At 38.1% G+C, this 18,177-nt stretch overlaps 1 protein-coding gene across 3 annotated transcripts; it reads left to right on the forward strand.

Moving 5' to 3' along the window:
* Nucleotides 1-3,051: 3,051 nt before the first annotated feature.
* Nucleotides 3,052-17,393, forward strand: sgk3 (serum/glucocorticoid regulated kinase family member 3). 3 transcript variants are annotated; one of them, XM_049565028.1, is made up of 17 exons: nt 3,052-3,293; nt 9,302-9,487; nt 9,670-9,753; nt 9,932-10,004; nt 10,142-10,217; nt 10,447-10,522; nt 10,941-10,993; nt 11,317-11,374; nt 11,718-11,801; nt 11,897-12,028; nt 12,615-12,727; nt 14,448-14,484; nt 14,924-15,010; nt 15,323-15,418; nt 15,665-15,820; nt 16,046-16,135; nt 16,486-17,393. In XM_049565028.1, the coding sequence occupies exons 2-17, from the start codon at nt 9,392-9,394 to the stop codon at nt 16,654-16,656; spliced, it is 1,482 nt and encodes a 493-aa protein (XP_049420985.1). In that variant the 5' UTR covers nt 3,052-3,293; nt 9,302-9,391; the 3' UTR covers nt 16,657-17,393. The 3 variants fall into 3 exon arrangements, with proteins under 3 accessions (XP_049420985.1, XP_049420984.1, XP_049420986.1); XM_049565027.1 differs by having other exon boundaries at nt 9,305-9,487; XM_049565029.1 differs by having other exon boundaries at nt 9,305-9,487; nt 10,944-10,993.
* The last annotated feature ends 784 nt before the right edge of the window (nt 17,394-18,177 follow it).

Consider the following 18,177-nt stretch of genomic DNA (forward strand, 5'->3'; position numbering starts at 1 on the left):
GTGCTGAGATGATATTTTGTGTTAATATTTAGGAACACATATTCATACAAGCAGATATTTCTACTGAACATATATTTTTTTTTTAGATCAAATAATCCACATATAAATTTGAGCGCACTGTGCATTTGAACTGACATCATTGTGGTTCCTTGCAAGGGATAGACATTATTATGATGATTCACACAGTAATTGCATCATATTTAATGAGGTTAAGACGTTTGGTATGAGATTCATACCGATGTTACAGATAATATGTAGACTACAACATTCAAACTGACACAGATAACACAATATACCCTTTCGTTTTGACAGGCAGCTCCTGCATATCCATAGTGCACGCTGCAGCTCCTTTAAATTGTGTTTTGCTGACACCTTGTGGACAAACCTTTGGCATGTGCACTGCTTATTGGTTTCATGCATATAAAGCCAAAATGACAGTATTAGTACAACTGGAAATGTCTTCTATTTATATGTTACATAAGGTTTATGTTTCTTTTAATTTGTCACAACATCTCTGGTTTTTATTCGCCTCCATTTTTTTTAGGTCCATGCAGGTAGGTCGACTCGGGACATTTTTTTATGGGATAAGTGGTGCAATGCGTCTGTGTGGATTTTGACAAGGTATAATACCAAACATAGCTATAGCCTCTAGATAGGACAGGAAGTTAAAACCGTTTCTTTTTTGGTCACAATCATGACGCACCTCATTATGTTGATAGCCTATATTATCTCAAATTTGTCACGTAATTAATTCCTAATTACTTTATATCTTATAATCACTGTGTCACAATTTTGACATAGCCTTGTTTATAATAGGCTATATATATATATATATATATATATATATATATATATATATATATATATAATTCCTACTTCTTAATCTATTAATATATTTTTCTGTCGGTAAAATCAGGATGCGGATGATTTTTTGGGGATATTAGGCATGTTCTTTTTTCCACCAATAGGAGACGCTGTTTAACTGTTTGACTTCCCAGTGTTGTCATTCCTGAGTGCAGGAGTGGCTGTGTTAAGCCAACCTAAACAACACCGGAAATAATTTACTATGCCTCGAAAAATAAAAGCATTAATTCTGTCAATTAACAAGTAGGCCTACAATAAGTGTAATCACAAAAAACATCATATAACATTGTAATATTAATATACGAAGTATCAAAAGCCTTTTAGAACTGCTTGTATTTTCTGTAGTCCTCCTTATACAAATACTTTAAACTACAAAACTAAACTAATTCAGTTTGTTAAGACTTCCACTGTGTTTAACTTACTCCTTAGGGTTAGATCCTCTGACTGTCATGTACAGAGCAGATGGAAATATAGTTGGCAGGGCAGGATTAAAAGCCACAGGTTTGTGGTGAGTATGGCTTTTGGAAATTTGATCAGCAGTACATTTGCTAACTCTGACCTATAGTCTGTGCACCACCAACTGCAATATCACCTAAAATTAATGTAGACAAGTCCCTTTATACAGGTTCTACATTATTACCTTATCCTGAGGTCCAGATGGCTGTTGTCGTCTTTTAATTTATTATTTATTCAAGGCCACACAGTGCATGTTCCTATATAAATCATTTTAACTGGTATACTTTGAAATGATAAGGTACATAACTGCACACTGCACAGAGAGAAGTGTTTAAGTGGGTTGATCCAGCCATGATTAAATGTATAAGTACACGTAAAAAGTAATAATATTACAATATAAAAAGCACAGGTTCTGCATACTAAAGTGCAAAAGTATTAACATCAATATATAGCCTACTTGATGTACTAAAAGCAAAAGTACTCATTATGCAGAATGGCCCATTTCAGAAGTATAAAGTGGCATAAAATGAAAATACTGAAGTAAGGTACATCAAAATTATACTTGTGTACAGTATCTGAGTAAATGTACTCAGTTACTTTTAACCACTGTATCACATTATTGGGTTAATTATATTGTTGCACTGATATTGATGCGTAATTAGAATATACTTTTGGTGCTGATTGTAATGAAGCCAATGCATCATCATACATAACATGGTTTTAGGCTGGTAACTTATTGTAAAAAAGGCTATAATTTTCTCTTAAATGTAATGGAGTAGAGGTAGGTTATAAAGAAGTGTGACATGTAAATACTCACGCACGCAAGCACAAATACTTCAGTATTGTACTTCATAGGCTACTTGTAAATGTGCAAGCAACATTCCAGCACTTAACTACTTTGTGTTTTATCTTGTTATATAAAAAGTTTTATTATTTATTTATTTACTTACAGTTTTATTTTTAATTTAAAACAAGAAAAATATACAGCGCAAGTAAGGGAATAGATGTACAAAGACATAAGTTGTAATTCAGCAGCAGTGGAGGAAATGATGCCACAATACAATCAAATACAAAAAAAGAACAATAGAGGTGACATTATTTTGAAAATCGAGAGATTTTTTTTAAACAAAAAGGCAACAAAAACAAAAAATGAGAAACAAGCAAGTAAACAAATCAGGAGCACAAAAGGGCAAGGTAAGATACATTAAAAGAGCAAGATACTAGATGAAGATACAAATAAAGATGAAAATATACATATATAGACAGGATATAGATATACGCTTTACTTTCGCTTTACTATTCAATTTTTCCATATATTTTAGCAGCTTGATGGTGGGAAAGTTATGAACACAGTGAAGGAGGGATCCTTTCCATAATACAAGCGTGAATGTGATATTTACCCAGAATAATCACAAGATTAATAGTATGTGAAATAACTGTATCCAGTTTGTCCATAAAATAAAATATATCAATGTTACTGAATGATGACATCTGACAGCTAGGTGTGAATATCAGTCCAAAACAAATTCACGGACATAATGATATTAATAATAACATGGACAATAATATGGACATAAAAATAATAAAATGAAATAAAATAGAATAAAACAAATAAAATAAAATAAATGTTCATGTTACGTCGAAGTTATCTGCTTATATTTTGAAATGCCATACCGGAAGTGCACCGGTGTATTGTGTCCGGCCTGACGGTTGTTGCAGTTGTGAAGTCCCGTGACAAAATTTCATTGGAACTTTCTACAGCCAGGAAAGACTGATGTTTCCTGCTTCTCTCACTTACTTGACAGTACGCTTATGGACAGCAAGAAAATACACGCTCAGTTTGAGACTTTAGGGGCTTTTGTCCAGACCAAAACTGGAAAATGTTGACTGTGGTGACGGTTTGAATGCTGTAGAGCGAAGTATCCTCACTGGACCAGCGAAAATAGATGAACACCGCATCAGAACACTGTACGGTACGTGATGTCCATGTAAAAGGTACCTTGTTCTCGTTTGGCTAACGTAGTGTTGGCTAGCCGTTGGGTTACATATACCTAGCACACGACGCTTTAGTAACAATATAAGTAACAAAACGTTATTTTTAAATAAAAATAAAAGGGCTAACCGTTATATATAGCTTAACATAACTTTTTCTACTCGAAGACATCACTAAACAGTGGAAGCAAAGTACTATAAACAAAGTTAGGTTAGCTTCTTTGCTGTGTAGCATTAACGAGGAACTTAGCACATGTGTAACTGTGAGCTTTTGCCGCATTGTTTACAGTTTGTGCTGCATGTGGGGGCTTGTTTCAGCATGTCAGTCCTCTCATTTGGTGTGGGAATGTGCGTGTTGGTGTTTTATTTGTGTTTATGTGTTCAGCTCCTCCCTCCCCCGGCTCATTTTGATCTCCTCTCCTCGGCTGGAGAAAGTATTTATGCTCCTTTCCTGTAACACACGTGATCTGTGCTGAGATTTAAAAAAAAAAAAAAAAAAAAAAAAGTTGTACCGGTGTAAGTACACAAATAGCCTTAGGTGTTAGCTCAGCCAAATTTAAACTGAACAAGGCGAGGTCTTTTCAATGATGTGTGCCAGGGACGTGTTATCCTCCCAAATATAATTGTTCTCTGCCTGCAGAAATGATGTGTCAGACCTCATAGGCTGTCATAATTAGACCCAAAATGGATATTGATTCAGCTGTGTGGTATGGACTGAGGCAGACAACCATTTTTAAGCCTGATGATGTGTATATGAATGTTTTTCCTCCTGTGATGCAACATAAAACTTAGGTAACAAGTGTGTAGTGACAAGAAGGATGCATGTCTTGATAATTCTCCCTTCTCTAACACAAGAACAATGAAATTAAAACAGTCATAAATAGGAGAATGTTAGGACAATTGATTAATATTTCAACTCCGTAACGTAGAAATGTGCTAGCTTTCTGCTTGTCATGATTTGAGGAGGTTCCCAGCTGTTTCTTTGATGTAACATGTAGCTATCTATAACATTTTTTGTATAACATGACACATTTCAAGATATGAACGATGGATTTTACTATGTGAGATCTCTACATCTGTGAGAACTGTGATTTGGGAGTTCAGATCTCACAGGTAGACCTGATTTGCCATAAGTTGTTTAGGCCTGCCCAGCAAGAGCATCCCGCATTCTTTGATGTCTAATTTTCTAAGGCTGATGAGCTTGTCGTTTTGTCAGTGCACACGCTGATTCAGACCTGTTTCTAAAAGGAAGTCAGCACCACAGTTTGCAGACTGTGGCTTTCTGTGAGCTGTCTGGACAGTCAGGTCAGTTTAGGAGTTTATCCAGATGCTGAGGTTGGTTGCATGCACGGGAGGTTGACTGAGTTCATGCCCCTCACGCTTCTCCAGCTGCACTTCCTCAGTCAGAGATCTGTCTCTGTTGCATTATAATGAGATAAGTCCAAATTGAAAAAATGTTTTAGTCATTAAGTCGCATCCCACATGTAACAGACTATTTAGGTTTATTGTCAACGTTTCTAAGTGAATCTAAACAGCTTTTGATTAGTTTATTTGTATTTATGCAAAGTTAAAAATATCTGGTAGCTCTTTTGAAATAGGTCGTCTTCCTGTTTCAGCTCTTTGTGTTTGTCTCCAGAAACCATTTCAGCTTGCATCGGTCTGTGTTTCCTTGTTTATCAGTGGATGCAAGCCTGATTGAGCTTTCAGCACTGATTTAACATTGTAGGGTGAAGTGAGCTTTGTTTTCTCGCTGAAACTGCTTGTCACGCATGATACATGGCCACACACGTCGCAAAAAATATGTTCAACATCCTCATAGGATATCCACAGGCAAGGATGTGTGTTCGAGCTAAGCAGGAAGAATGCTATTTTTGATCCTGTGTAGTAGTTGAGCGTATTTGTGCCTGTCAGCACAAGTTAATTCATGTAGTGGCATACGTGCAGAGCATGCTGGGTCTAAACAGCGGCCAGAGAATGTGCTTAACATTAATCTTGTTCCTTTTCATACTTGTTATGCCTTTCCAAGCTTTGTTTTGAATTCTTATTACAAACTTGACAATGCCTCTACGTGGGTGTGGTGAGCTGCAGCATTCCATATGAAGGAGTAGCAGTGTCAGCTGAAAATGTAAGTCGTACTAACTAGGCGCTTATAGGTTAATTCTCCCCTGAACAAAAAATATTTCTGGAATGTTAAAAAGCGGGTCCTACCCAGTGACGTAGAGAGTCAGTTAACCATGAAAATAAGCACAGATGTGCAGCAGCTCACGGAAATAGCCAACCGTTTTTGTGCACACCAGCCACAGTTGCACAAACCTCACCAGCTCTCTGTGTTTAATGGCCAAGTTTTAAAAACACAAACACATCTGTTGACCCCTGCAGCGGCCATAGGAGGAGCTAAATCTGTTTGATACAGCCACACTTTGGCATCTGAATGTCACTCTTGAAAATCCAGTTTAATAAGAGCTTTAACTGTTACTCAATCAATCATTCAGTTGACAGAAAATTTATCAGCAAGTGTTTTTAAAAATGAAATTGTCATTTTTCTAGCGCAAAATCCAAAACTTTTCTGCCTACAGCTTCTCAACTGTGAAGATTTTCTGTGTTTTTTTTGTTTTATGTCATTGTCAAATTTATTTGAATTGCACAAGACATTTTATGAAACTACCTGGGGCTCTGAGAAATTTCGATAAGCTTTTTTTGCATTTAATAGAGCAAACAATTCATCAGTTTAATTGAGAAAATAATCTACAGACTACTCCAGTGAACATAATGATTCGTTACAGCCCTAGCTTTAAAACTTCCAGCATGAAAGTGAAGTCAATTGTGGTAGAGGAAATGTTATTTTCTTGATGTCTTTGTGGTTTGATAGCTGTGGCTGAAACTGAAACCAAAAGAAAGTTAAAGGGAACAAAAGAGAAAAAGGGGACTAGTGATGAAGAGGGCATGAAGGTCCCTCTGATCGCACACATGCATTTTAAAGAGGGGCGCTCTTTTGCTGTACCCTCACCCCGACGTGAGCAGAATGACATATCCCTTCAGGGTGCGTTCAGGAATCAATACGCAGAGGGAGGATGTTGACCCAAAGCAGGTTCTCCTTGTGTTGTGAACAAATAACACTGAGAGTAATAGCGATTGCGGTTAGAAAACAAAAACTACTAAACAAACTAGGCTGACCTCATGAACATGAAACAATGGACGAGTCAGGGCAGCAGACAAAGAGCTTTGTTGTAGAAGAAACAAGACGTTACATAACTCATGGTGAAGGAAAAGAGATCTGTGTGTGCGATTAATTTACATCACACAGTGTTTAGTATTTGCCCTACACATAATAGGTTTCTATCATGTCCTTTTCCAATTCATCATAACTCACTTATAAGACTCTTTGCAATGGTAATAAACCTAACCTCCGTATCCATCTTCAGGGAACTCAGGTCTTGACCTTTTGTTACTACTGTTGTCAGGGGAAGGAGTCTATTACACCTCAGCAATGAGCTTTATTTCTCTTTAAACGCTGGGGAAGAACAACTCTGGGGGCCTTACTCTTAACCTATTGTGTAACTCCAGCTTCAAAGACCTCTGGAAGGTTGTTTAAAAATACCTTTCTACTGACCGGAACAAGGGAGAATGTCACAGACCCAGCATGCGCAAGAGAGCCAGTGTGTGTGTCACTGTGAATGAGTGTGGGCTTATGTGTGTGTGTTCACATGCTAAAGACGGTATGTGTGAGATGAATACTCGTGGAAGACGGAGACTTGTAATTCTCATGTGGGGCTTTAACAAGTTGATTAATCAGTTTGTATGTATGATAATATGTACAGTACAGGCCAAAAGTTTGGACACACCTTCTCATTCGATGCGTTTTCTTTATTTTCATGACTATTTACATTGTAGATTCTCACTGAAGGCATCAAAACTATGAATGAACACATGTGGAGTTATGTACTTAACAAAAAAAGGTGAAATAACTGAAAACATGTTTTATATTCTAGTTTCTTCAAAATAGCCACCCTTTGCTCTGATTACTGCTTTGCACACTCTTGGCATTCTCTCCATGAGCTTCAAGAGGTAGTCACCTGAAATGGTTTTCCAACAGTCTTGAAGGAGTTCCCAGAGGTGTTTAGCACTTGTTGGCCCCTTTGCCTTCACTCTGCGGTCCAGCTCACCCCAAACCATCTCCACTGGGTTCAGGTCCGGTGACTGTGGAGGCCAGGTCATCTGCCGCAGCACTCCATCACTCTCCTTCTTGGTCAAATAGCCCTTACACAGCCTGGAGGTGTGTTTGGGGTCATTGTCCTGTTGAAAAATAAATGATCGTACAACTAAACGCAAACCGGATGGGATGGCATGTCGCTGCAGGATGCTGTGGTAGCCATGCTGGTTCAGTGTGCCTTCAGTTTTGAATAAATCCCCAACAGTGTCACCAGCAAAACACCCCCACACCATCACACCTCCTCCTCCATGCTTCACAGTGGGAACCAGGCATGTGGAATCCATCCGTTCACCTTTTCTGCGTCTCACAAAGACACGGCGGTTGGAACCAAAGATCTCAAATTTGGACTCATCAGACCAAAGCACAGATTTCCACTGGTCTAATGTCCATTCCTTGTGTTTCTTGGCCCAAACAAATCTCTTCTGCTTGTTGCCTCTCCTTAGCAGTGGTTTCCTAGCAGCTATTTGACCATGAAGGCCTGATTCGCGCAGTCTCCTCTTAACAGTTGTTCTAGAGATGGGTCTGCTGCTAGAACTCTGTGTGGCATTCATCTGGTCTCTGATCTGAGCTGCTGTTAACTTGCGATTTCTGAGGCTGGTGACTCGGATGAACTTATCCTCAGAAGCAGAGGTGACTCTTGGTCTTCCTTTCCTGGGTCGGTCCTCATGTGTGACAGTTTCGTTGTAGCGCTTGATGGTTTTTGCGACTCCACTTGGGGACACATTTATAGTTTTTGCAATTTTCCGGACTGACTGACCTTCATTTCTTAAAGTAATGATGGCCACTCATTTTTCTTTAGTTAGCTGATTGGTTCTTGCCATAATATGAATTTTAACAGTTGTCCAATAGGGCTGTCGGCTGTGTATTAACCTGACTTCTGCACAACACAACTGATGGTCCCAACCCCATTGATAAAGCAAGAAATTCCACTCATTAACCCTGATAAGGCACACCTGTGAAGTGGAAACCATTTCAGGTGACTACCTCTTGAAGCTCATGGAGAGAATGCCAAGAGTGTGCAAAGCAGTAATCAGAGCAAAGGGTGGCTATTTTGAAGAAACTAGAATATAAAACATGTTTTCAGTTATTTCACCTTTTTTTGTTAAGTACATAACTCCACATGTGTTCATTCATAGTTTTGATGCCTTCAGTGAGAATCTACAATGTAAATAGTCATGAAAATAAAGAAAACGCATTGAATGAGAAGGTGTGTCCAAACTTTTGGCCTGTACTGTATATTTTTATAGTGAATAATCAGATGAGAGGAAGGATGGGATGTTCATGCTCAGAGGAAGGAGTGAGTTAACTGGCTGCTCAGGAGGAGGGGGGGGCCGCCTGCTGTCATGTTGCAGCTCACTGACCCTCCTGTTGTTGCCTGTGCACACTTGCCACAATCTTCATTCTCCAAGAAAGCACAGGGACCTTAAGATAAGGCTTTCAAATAGCTGTTTAAAAAGCTCCATTGAGGAAGTTATATGTTATGTTTTTTACAAGAACATTTCGTTGAATAGGGATTGGGGCCATTTTTTGACACCAAGTGCGATACTTGCAGGCAAGCACGATCCACAGTCAACAGGACTATGTCATGGCTCAAACATCTAAGAAATGCCTAACAAAACAGTAGTAAAGAATCAACAACAAAAAGCTGCTTGTCTGAGATGAATGTTTGTCAGGTATGGACAACCTAAACACTTGAGGCTGAAGTGTGTAGAGAGCAGAGGGGAAAACAGTAGTTTCACTTCCTGAATAACAGAGTGTTCTGTTCTCCTTTCTCCTCAGCAGCAGCGACCCAGGATGGGGATGGGCCAGTTGTATACTTGAAGTCTTATCCTGAGGAGGACGCATTACTTTATGACCTTGCACCTTTGAATGCCGACAGCCGCTAAGATGGAGGAGCAACCCAGTCTCCCCAACGTCAGCATACCCTGCCACAACGAGCAGAGGGACAAGAAAAAGCGTTACACAGTGCGTACAAAAATTCTCTTCGTTGTTCAATTGACAGTTCTGTGTCAACTTAATTCTACAGTGTGTTTCATTGTCAGTCTATGAGTGTTATTTCTGTAAAAGCATACAATCACAACAGTTGATCATATTAGCATGTGATGTTACTCCTTGTGCTTACATAGACCTACCTTGCCCTTTTTTAGGTTTACAAAGTGATCGTCAATGTTAGACAACAGGAATGGTTTGTCTTCAGACGCTACGCAGAGTTTGATAAACTCTACAACATAGTGAGTGGTGGAACATCTTGACACATTATCATAAATCTGTCCACGAGTCTTTGATTCCCTTAGTCTTTGATTTAATGGCTGTTCAAAGTACCATTGAGAATAATTATATACTTGTGACTATAGATGTTTCCCAGCCCTTGTGTCATTTTCTCTGCTGCTCTCCTGTCTTTTGATGCAGTTAAGGAAACAGTTTCCAGCTATGAACTTAAAAATCCCTGCTAAGAGGATATTTGGGGACAATTTTGAACCTGGTGAGTGTTCACATTAGACTGATGTATGAAATATGCACTCAGACAGAATTCCAGTAACTGATATAAAAAAAAAAAAAAATTCATGTTGTTTGCTTAGTGATTGTATGTTTTAAACGATACATTTATCTTCACATTAGAGTTCATCAAGCAAAGAAGAGCAGGATTGCATGAGTTCATCAAGCGGATTGTCTCACATCCTCAGCTCTGCAACCAGTAAGTGTCGGTGTTCTCACTTTCATGATGTTACACTACATTGCTGACTTTATCAGGATGAACGGCTTCAATATCTGAGTCCAAAAAAATCTAATGAGATCAAATGTGTTCAGCCATGCTTCACACTTGGTGTGAATTAGATTAAGAAAGATGCAGAATGTTCTGCTTTGTCGTGCTTCACTTGCTGATGCGAACTTTGTTTTTGCTTGGTCCCTCTTTAACTTCACAGTCCAGATGTGAGGACGTTTCTGTTGATGGACAAAATGCAGAACTTGTCAGATGCCTCCGAGGATGAAGATGACAAAGTGAGTAACTTGAGTTTCTGTTTTTCTTTGTGAATATTTTTGTTTTCCTGCTGACTATGTCTTTTCAGTTGATGTGTAGGATAGTCTAGGTGATGCAGTGGTTAATCAATTAGTTGTCAACATTTAAATTAATCGCCAACTTATTTGGTAATGGATTAATCTGTTTTAGTAATTTTTAAAGAAAAAAAAGACAAAAGTCTCTGATTCCAGCTTCTTCCAAATTCATAATAGTTTTTATTTATTTATTTATTTAACCTTTAGTTAACCAGGAAGTCCCATTGAGATTGAAAATCTCTTTCACAAGAGAGACCTAGCCAACATATAATACAAAAATCTACAATAAAACAACTATTCAAACAAAATGGCCTGTAGTTACATTTTGTCGGCTAATCTAGATAATGTTTTCTCTTCTGTTTAGCAGAACAACTCTACCTCCAGAAACATTAACCTGGGACCCTCTGGAAACCCACAGTATGTTCAACCTGTTTATATGTCATGACACTGTGTATAGTTTGGATTTGCACCGTACTGATATTTGATGTGTTATATTTATGTCTGATCTCTGTATATTTGCAGTCTTTCCTACTTTGTACTGCTGCACAACAGTTTCCCTCAGGATAGATAAAGTCCCATGTGATCTTATCGTATATTTACTTTAACACTTATATTTACAGAAATCTGTGTTAGCACAAAGCAGACCGCCTTACTGTTTTTACTAACCTTGCAGCTGTGTAATCACATACAGTGTATTTTTACATACGCTGAATTTAATGTGCTGTAATTCTTCTTTTCAGTGCCAAGCCCACAGATTTTGACTTTCTAAAAGTCATAGGAAAGGGAAGTTTTGGGAAGGTATGTGAACAACACAATACTGGAAAGCACAGTTGTTTTCTGTTCATTGCAGAGTGAGAATTCTCACGGGTACTGCTTAGATAAGGTATTGTCTTTAATGTATTAGTTTCAATACACAGAAAGCAGTTTACAAATCAACTTTGTAGAATTATGTTATATTATAATTTTGTCGTATATATTAGTTATGTTTAGAGATGTTTCTGTGGTGTTGTTTTTTTCCACAGGGGTAGCAACAAGTTTTAGTTCTGCATGTGTTGGCCTTTCCATGTAGGAAGTGAGAATCAGATCTGGAATCACGCTGGTGATGCGTTGTTCACTGTGCTTTCTCTTCCTTGTGATGCAGGTTTTCCTCGCAAAACGAAAACATGATGGAAAGTATTATGCCGTCAAGGTTTTACAGAAAAAGGTCATCCTCAACAGAAAAGAGGTAACTTTACGATGATATATGACCATGACTCTGTCAATGTTTCAGGCACACATATGTAAATTATAAATCTCTAATAAATTACTCTTCCTAATCAGCAAAAACACATCATGGCAGAGCGCAACGTGCTGCTGAAGAATGTGAAACATCCTTTCCTGGTCGGGCTTCATTATTCGTTCCAGACCACAGACAAGCTATACTTCATCTTGGATTTCGTCAACGGAGGAGAAGTGAGTCGTTTCAGTTTTGTGAATAATGCGCTCACACAGACATGACTCACAGGTTCAAGAAAAGCTGAGAATGGCAGTAAAACAGGAAATTTGTATTAAATAGCTTTGATGAAATCCCTCAGTGTGGCACTGTTGGTTGTCAACACACCTCCATGTGTGAAAATCTCATTAGAGATCACAACATTTGTGATAAAGAACACGCACAGTGTGACTTCCTCTGCGCCTCTCCTTCATATGCAATTGGCCTTTTTAAAGCTGCCACGTGTGACTGACTGTCTGAGGGTGACTAACGACAATCTGTATCTCAGTAAATCTGTCTCTTGCCCTTCTGAATAAGTTGTCTACAAAGACCAGTAACATGAAAATTAAATCAGATCGATATTTAAACTTTCCAGTAAAAGTTATTTGTGTAAAAAGGTGACGTTAAGACATAACCAGATAAAGGGCTGACAAAGGCAGTGTACACGTAAGAGTATGTTTGGCAACTTACTCACATCATGGTTAATATGATTTTTGTACTCATGGTCCTACAATGCATTTGCCATATAATACATTCCAATAATCGGACGAAACATTTCTATTTCAGCTTTTCTTCCATCTTCAAAAAGAGCGGACCTTTCCAGAGCCCCGGGCAAAATTCTACGTTGCGGAAATGGCAAGTGCACTTGGATATCTGCATTCTCTCAACATTGTTTACAGGTATGTTGGAGGTTTATTCAAATGAACACTTGCTTTGTGTTAAGTTTATTAGAAGGGAAACTGCTATGTTTCAACCTAGACCCTATTTTTCCATGTCTTTGTGTGAAAATGACTAATGGAGACAGCATTTTTTTAATTGGTCCAGTATTGAGAGAGGCTGCCACAGTCGCAGCGGTAGCAACAAATCAGACTGCAATGTAATGCCTATGGGTAAATGTGCACCAACAATTTACATCCATTAAAAATGCTTGGTATTGCCACCAACAGGGACACATTTTTGTTATACGTGTCTCACAACATTACGGAGAAGACCCCACAGAGAAATTAAACGTTTTTCTTTACCTTTCGCTTATCTGGAACCTGTACTACAAAGCAGGGATTGGAGTTAGCAGGTAACTTCAGGGTTAACTCTGGGTTTTCACTGCTGTGCCGCCAGTTCTCTTTTTAACAGGATAAATCACCGTGGTAACTTAGAATGAGCAGGTTAACTTCAGAGTATTGGAGCACATGCTGTCAATATTTCTACACTTCTGTTAAAAGATTACAGAGTATTGTTTACATCTCATATGATATGAAGCAGCCTACTACATTCCTGGTTCTGATGATGTCACTCGTAATTAACAGCCCCACCTCTTTCACATGAACGTGCTCATGGCTGGATAGGAAAACCCAGAGTCGACTGACCTGGTTGATAACCAGTTTTGCAGTACTGTTTATCTAGATGGCCAATGTTAGGGTTAGTCAAGCCAGATAACAAAAAGATATCCTGGATAAGTTGAACTGGCTTCATAGTACAGGCCTCTGGTCTGTTAGTGGAGTCACCAAGTCTCCCTCAAGGAGAAGTCTTCTGAAATCTTGCAGACTTTCCACTTTATTGAAATCAGCTAAATATTCTGACATTGAAAAGCTTTTAGATAACGCTCAGCTACTCTTTCTGTACTCCAACACAACAAATTCTTCCCAGCACTTCTCCAACTCTCACTAACATCTCCACCATTGTTTTTCCTGCAACAAGTCACCTCCCACTATATTTCAGAATGATACTTCTTCTTGAGCAAGACTTGGTCACAATAACAAACTGGGCAGTGAAAGGTCAGGAAAAATGTTTAATTTCTCCGTAGGGTGTTTTCTGTAATGTTGTCAGACACTTAAAGTAATAATCTGCCTGACAGTGGCAACAAGGAGCACTTTTAATGGACATAAATTGACACAACTTAGATCTAGAAAATGTTACAATGTTTTAGGTACTGTTTATACACATATCAAATAAATCAAACATTGATGTCATGAAGTGTATGAAATTGAAGATAAATTAAACGTGTGTGTGACACATGCTCACGCTCACATGATAATATGTCTGCAGGGCCATAGCAACCTTTTTTTTGTTATGGGGAATTTGGGGTTTTGAACCTGAGAATCTGAATGTAAAGGCACATTCTAAAATCAAAACCACACTTCATAGTTTTCTGTAAGGCTGATTCTCAGAGTTATATTCCTCCCATTGTTGAAGCAGCATTTAGATCCATCCATCAGTTTACAGAAATGTGCATTTTCATTGTTAGATTAAAAAAATAGTACAAATCTAAGAAATATTATTATTATTTCTGCAGGATATAGGGTTGCAATGGTGTAGTTTGGACTTATGACATCAGTGTTTCCTAATACTGGCTACCGCCCTGTGCTACATTTACTGACATTCATTTGTTTTAATTTTGTCCAGAGACTTGAAGCCAGAAAACATCCTCCTTGACCATGAGGTGAGTATTCCTGCTGTGTAACCCAACACACTGCTGTTCAATTGAGACATAATCACCCTAGCAGTAATTACAAAGCACAAACTTTTTTCAAGTTAGATCATTTTATCGACAATATATTCATGGAACCATAGTGCCTAAACACTGGCTGCAGATTTATTACATAAGACCATACAGCACTAATGTCATTCTTTCCCAGTCATATTGTACCACCAGTGCACAACAGTGTCATTTCCAGTTCCAGCATGTGATTGGATTAGCTCTTACTAATGAATTTCTTGCCGAGCCTTATTGAGAAAGCGAGGGAACGGTGAATGGGACTGCCTGAGCTTCAATGCAGCCAACATTCCTGGGCAACAATAGAATCCTCAGTCCCCGGGGATAATGAGCTGCTTGTGTGGCACATGTTGTCTAAAAACGTCCCTGTGTCCTCTCTTTAAAGGGGCATATCATTTTGACGGACTTTGGATTGTGCAAGGAAGGCATTTCCCAGACTGATACCACCACGACATTTTGTGGAACACCTGAGGTATGGCACCACTGAATTGGATGTTTAATTTCTACCACTTTTGCACCAGACACTTTAAAGAAGTCTCACGTACAGCATCAGAACGTAATAATCATTAACAGACTTTTTGGAATAAAGTGTGGTTAATGATTAAAGTGTGAGTGTATTCCATTCAAGGCTATACTGCTGTCTGTGCAGGGATATGAGTCACATTTTCCAGAGAGGAAAATAGGCTTTTATAACTAAAAGTAGTTGATATACATTTGGTGTATTTTAAGCCAAGAACAAAATGTCAGTGTTATATTTTTGTGTTTGTGTGCTTTTTCTGACCAGTACTTAGCTCCAGAAGTCCTGAGGAAGCAGCCATATGATAATACAGTCGACTGGTGGTGTCTGGGTTCAGTGCTGTATGAAATGCTGTTCGGCCTGGTGAGTTTTTGAGATTTGAGCCCACGTCTGCTCAAATATCCCCCACGCATCATGCTTATATTTTCAGCATGCCACACAATTAATAGTTTAACTACTTTCGTAGACAAAGCTTTTCAGTTTTACTGTGATGTACACGTAAACTGCAGCAAATTTCACAGTTCGTTTTACAGCTAAATGTTAAAGAACCTCATCGTACTGTCACACTCACTTACATGCCGCTAAATGTCTCTTCTTTTTATATTCTAGCCGCCATTCTACAGCAGGGACACACATGAAATGTATGACAACATCCTCCACAAGCCGTTGGTGATGCGTCCCGGTGCGTCCAGCACAGCCTGGTCGATCCTCCAGGGCCTGCTGGAGAAAGATGGCACACACAGACTGGGGTCGGGTGATGACTTTGTGAGTGGGATAAATCAGAACACTCACACTGAGCACATACAGACACTGCATGTACAGCAGAACTCCACGTGTTTGGGCTCCCTCTGGTGGCCGATTTGTGAACATCATGTCACTGATACGTTACAAATGAACAGTCATTAATGAATTTTATTAATCAGGTTTTTTCAGCTAACTTTCTATTGATACAAGATTAAGTTTAAGTTGTTGTTTATGCTATATTTTCAGAATGAGATCAAAGCACACAGCTTCTTCTCATCCATCAACTGGGACGACCTGGTACAGAAGAAGATCCCTCCTCCATTTACACCCAAAGTGGTAAATATTTTTTTGTTTCCCAGTAATCAGAAACTTAGAGGTGTTTCACAGTGTCTTGACTTTTGTACGTCTGCACCCAGAACTTAAAATATATATCATAACTCACATTGATTTTGAAGACTGCAGATTTAAAGAAAGCTATGTATTGTATTTGATCATATTTGAATGCTCTCTCTTTCTGGTGTTAATAGAAGTCTTATTTTATGTACTATTGTTGTACTATTGTAATTGTTGTATTTTGTCATCAAATTAACTTTTATAAATACACACATCCTGTTTGTTTTAAATTAGTTTCTTGAATGCTAATATGACCCATGTTTTTATTCCCTCTTCCCCTGATGTTTTTCCAGAGCTCTTACTGTGACATCTCAAACTTCGATCCTGAGTTCACAGACGAGCCGGTCCCCAACTCCATCTGCTGGTCCCAAGACCATTCCATAGTCAACGCCAGTGTAATGGAGGCCGACGATGCCTTTGTGGGCTTCTCTTACGCCCCAGCTTCTGATGACTCTTTCCTATGAAACATTCCCAGTGAGGTCGTTGATTGCCTTAACCATTGTAACTTCTGTTGACTAAAGGGAAGCATTTGTACCATGGATTAACTTGTTCTATGAAGCCAAAGTGAGCGGATGAGACAAAAAACAGCACTTAAAACAAATTTTGGTGGGAACAAAGCATGCCAGAAAAGTCTTTATTTTTTATCAATTTGTATTTATATAAATATATATACATAACAGATGATATTTTTAAGAATTAAGGACAGCCAACCTCTATAAATGGTATTTCTGGTGGTTTCTAAAATGAGACTTTTTAAAGCCTTAAATTTGTCCCTTAAATGAAATCAATAAGCAGTTTTCTGGAAAACTTGAACAATTCACTGGACTTGAAATCACACCATTTGACTGCCAGATGGAAGTGTGTTTGTCCATGTAATTACTGTAAAATACATATTCATCTTAACTAAGCTGGAAATAGGGATTACTTGAGAGACCACTGAATAAAGCATTTTGGTTCATAGGTCACGTTTGTAAACAGAAAAGTGTCTTCTACTTTTTAAGTTACCTTTCAGTTTGTCTTTGAATACTGAGTTAATTGTTTGTTTTTTTTTAATATTGGATTGTTTGTATTTGTTTTTTGCTGTCCTTTGCCTTAACACATTTATTCATAATTACAGAAATTAGAAATCCACAATGCTTTGCTACGCATAGCAGTTAAATAGGCTTATACTCCTGCACAATAATAAAAAATATAAAAGAGATGTAGTCTGAGTGTCTTTATATGTAATAATAATAATGATGTATTTTTTATTTTATTTTTATTACAATTACTATTTTTTGTAAATAAGGGACTGTTCGTGACTGTTCGTGAGGGAAGGGGGTGGATGAGGATAGTAAGGAACAGATCCATTGGTACCATCCACATCTTTTAACAGTGGTCTGCTTGGTGGTGATGGGCTACAGTTGTTTTTTGTTGTTGTTTTTAACCCTCTTTGTAGCTAGGATATATTTTTCCTTGATTCTCCCTAAGTAACTGGCAGAAAACTTAACCACTTGATGTCTGAAAGTTCAAGTTTGAAGATGTAAAAAAACATTGGTTTTTCATTCTTGTGCATGCTGGCTAATTAGTGCTCACATATTATTATTTTTAGCCAAATTTTAAATGAGTTGTAGAATAAAGTGATTTTGATTAACAACTACTTTAAGCTCAGATTTGGCGATGTTTTTAATCTGACAGAAGCATTTGTTGCACATGATGTGTCCAACATCAAATTTAAAAATGCAACTATTGTTTCTGTTTTACAGTTTCTGGCTATAATAAATGGTGTAATTTTGGAGTAAACATGCCTTCTGGAAGGCATTTAGTTCAAAAATTTGTAGTAAAATAAATACAAAATAAAACCAGTTAATTTTGTATTCCCCTCCCCTGAGCCAAAATAAAAAAAAACATAAATCCTCCCCCAGTATAATATTTGACATGCCTGCCCCTGTTTGCGCCACCATTTTCTCCTTTTTACGTTATGAACAGTCCCTAACTTACACGTA

The sequence above is a fragment of the Epinephelus fuscoguttatus genome, linkage group LG21 (genome assembly GCF_011397635.1).
Source record: "Epinephelus fuscoguttatus linkage group LG21, E.fuscoguttatus.final_Chr_v1".
Taxonomy (NCBI): Eukaryota; Metazoa; Chordata; class Actinopteri; order Perciformes; family Serranidae; genus Epinephelus; species Epinephelus fuscoguttatus.